The sequence below is a fragment of the Gavialis gangeticus genome, unplaced genomic scaffold, assembly GCF_001723915.1.
Source record: "Gavialis gangeticus isolate Ggan-Ray unplaced genomic scaffold, GavGan_comp1, whole genome shotgun sequence".
Taxonomy (NCBI): Eukaryota; Metazoa; Chordata; order Crocodylia; family Gavialidae; genus Gavialis; species Gavialis gangeticus.
Genome location: NW_017729029.1, coordinates 59,511,310 through 59,514,480, shown reverse-complemented (window position 1 = coordinate 59,514,480; position 3,171 = coordinate 59,511,310). Strand labels below are relative to the sequence as shown.

The window sequence follows — 3,171 nt, the reverse complement described above, 5'->3', positions numbered from 1 at the left end:
AGCCTGTCACACTGGCAATCAATGGCAAAACACAATATGAAGAAATCATTTAAAAATAGTATTTTTGTAGTAGTCTACAGGATTTCCAATATCTCTGGCCTCTAGAAATGTTAAAATCCTAGTCATACAAAAACATGAGATTCAGCCTGTTATGGATTTGTTACTAGTTCAGTCTTAAAAGGCCAATCCTAAGATTTTAATGCTGTTCTCAAATTAAACCAAAATATTTGCTGCTGCACTTCCTCAAGAGGCCATTCCAAGTAGGTCTTTGTGTTCATTAATTTCCTCAGTTTGCAGAACCTTTTGGGAATCGCCTTCCCTCGAATGGGCTCTAAAAGAATCAGAATAGCTGTATCATTGTTCTCATCAAAGAGGCGAAAGTGGGAGAAGTCCAGCTCATACTTGCACCACTCGCTCTGCACAAAGTGCTCTGACAGCACAAACAATGTCTTATGACTCTTCTCAATGGAGTCAATGATGTTATCAATGATCCACTTCCCAGGCACAAAATCCCGTTTGTGAAGACACAGTCTCAGAGGGGGGTTGGCCTGCTCCAGTTCCTGTACCATTAACTCTTCAACCCACTCAGAGTCTCTCTCACTGTAGGAAACAAAAGCATCATAACAGACGTCCTTTGTTTGCACTTTCTGTGGCTTCCTTTTGGCTTGAAGCCAAGCCCAGGTCATTTTCATATACCAGAATGCATGCAGCTTGTACCCCACAATCACAATGAGCAGGATGAGAAGGAGCAGCAGAACACAGGTTAAGGACACCACCAGTGTTTGGTGGCATTCCATCAGCGAAAGATGAGCAGCTTCCACCTGTTTCCCTCTCACAGCAGATGGAGAGTCACAAATGTAGTTTTCTGGCCAGTCAGCCAACACATTGGCTATTCCTACCTCATACTGAATGAAGGAGAGAAATTCACAAGAGCAGATGAAATTATTGTCCCCAGCCTCCAGCCTCTTCATGTTCTTAAAGGATTCATATTCTTCCTTGGAGAAACTGTTTAACTTGTTTCTTGTGATTGTCAGAGCTGCTACAGCAGGAAGGAGTGTAGCATCTGGTAAGGCCTTTAATTTGTTTTGGGCAATGTATAGCTCTCGGAGGAGTGGGAGCTCTATTCTAAATTCAATCAGGTTGTTGCTACTAACATCCAAAACTTCAAGAGTTGGAGGAATGCAACCTGTTAGCTTGGGGATTTGAGTGCCTGATAGATTTAAATACTTCAGGTTTTCTGGCCATTCACATACTTCTGGCATCTGCCCAAAATTATTCTGGCTAATGTCTAGTTGTGCTAGTTTCTGTAGGTGAGCTAAACTTTTTCCAGTCATCTTTATATCACTTAGAGAATTCTGACTTAAATTTAAAGTGTTCAAAACAGGCCAAGCGCCCATACATGCTGAATGCTCCAAAGCGGGATCTGAAAGCAAGTTGTCACTAAGGTCAAGATACTCCAGTGAATGCAAATGTTGTGAAATGAAGCAAGGAACCAAGAAGACCTTAGTATTGCCAACAGTGATTCTTGTAAGGTTACCTATAAGATTGGACAGGCCACGAAGATCTGAAAACACATAAAACCTTTCTATGACTAAGGTCCATATTGTCACTACTTTAACAGGACTTGGTTTGTCTACATGAATTGGTCCAGACCAGTGTCCAGTCCCCTGAAATATACAGTCTTCTGCCTCCATCTCCACCAATTGTCTCATGTTCGCCATGATGTCCATCATACTAGGGATGCTTTCATCTGTAAGCAAAACATTTCTAAACAGGAGTTTCTTCATAACAGAAGGAATCATGATATTCAGTAACATAGTTTCATTATCTGTCCTGAAGGCTATATTTCTCAGTTCTAAGCAGGTTACAGAATTTACAAGATCCCCCAGAATTGCTGACAGCACAGAAATGTTTCTTACGTTTATGATTATGTGATTTATGTTCCTAATGGATTTCAAACTTCCCTGCTCATACCAATGGAGCTTTTCGCCCTGAATTTCAAGTTGCTCAAGAACAGTAATTCCTTCAAAGTCCTGCTGCCGTATAGCAAGGAAGCGATCTTTATTCCCAAGGTACAGATTTCTCAGATTTTTAAGATTAGAAAACAGGTACCCTTCTCCCAGTTCTGCATAGAAATTACCCCGTATGTCCAGGTGCTGTAAGGAAACAAAGCCCCTGAACCAAGTCGGTGACAAGCGAGTCAAGTTATTATTGGATAAATCCAAATGCTCCAGTTTTCCAAGGGAGTGAAATGAATCCTCATCTATTGTCCAAATTTGATTTGATTGCAGCAACAGCACTCGGAGGTTCAAGCCTGACCTCAGGTCATTTTCATTGATATGTTCTATCTTGTTGTGGGCCAGGTTTAGTCCTGTGATTTCACTTGTTAGCCCCAAAGGAATGGTGTTCAGCCCCAAGAAAGAACAGTCACAAAAATGAGCAGCATCACACGAAGGACAAACCTGCTTCACAGCTCTTTCTTCTGAAACCTTTGCAGCTATGACTGTGTAGATGATCCACAGTCTCCAGATTTGTTTAATCATGATTTTATCTAAAATTTAAAATAGGGACAGTGTTTTTAGTTTTCAAAAAGCATAATTTTAAGATGAAATAAAATTAGCCCCTATGGAGATATACTCTTAAAGGTGTCAGAGGGGATTTGATGCAATGTCTTTTGAAGATAAAAATGACTATTTCAAGCAATAACATATTCACTTAATAAAAATCATATTGTACATAAATGTGGTAGAATTATTTCCTGTTTGACATTCAATTCCTTTTTTTATTCTTCTCTCCCTTTTGGAATGAGGAACAAATAATTAATTAAGAAATACAGCAGTTTATTTAAAAAAAATGTAAACATGACATAAATTAGTGATCTAGTCCTTAACATGCTCAATAAAAAATTGTTTCAGCAAACTATTACTTTTACATGCACATTTGTCATCACCCCCCAGATTTTATTTGCAGATATACACAGATTTGGAACTGGAGGGTGCTTATACTTCCTGCGTATTCCAAATTTGTGAAGTCAATGACTTGTGGGCAATCCCTATCTTGTAAGGAGCATGTTCTTTCATATTTAAATGTTCTATTCTATAACCTCTATATATAGTTTCCTGGATAAATGAAAGAAAATGATCTGCAGATATTTAAAGCTTTTCTCTAACC

The 3,171-nt window shown here is 39.0% G+C and overlaps 1 protein-coding gene across 1 annotated transcript; it reads right to left on the bottom strand.

The window, feature by feature from the left end:
- Positions 1-79: 79 nt before the first annotated feature.
- TLR2 (toll like receptor 2) lies at positions 80-2,681 on the bottom strand. The gene has a single exon (XM_019521673.1). It carries the CDS (start codon positions 2,541-2,543, stop codon positions 189-191), a length of 2,355 nt encoding a protein of 784 aa, XP_019377218.1. The 5' UTR covers positions 2,544-2,681; the 3' UTR covers positions 80-188.
- Between the last annotated feature and the right edge of the window lie 490 nt (positions 2,682-3,171).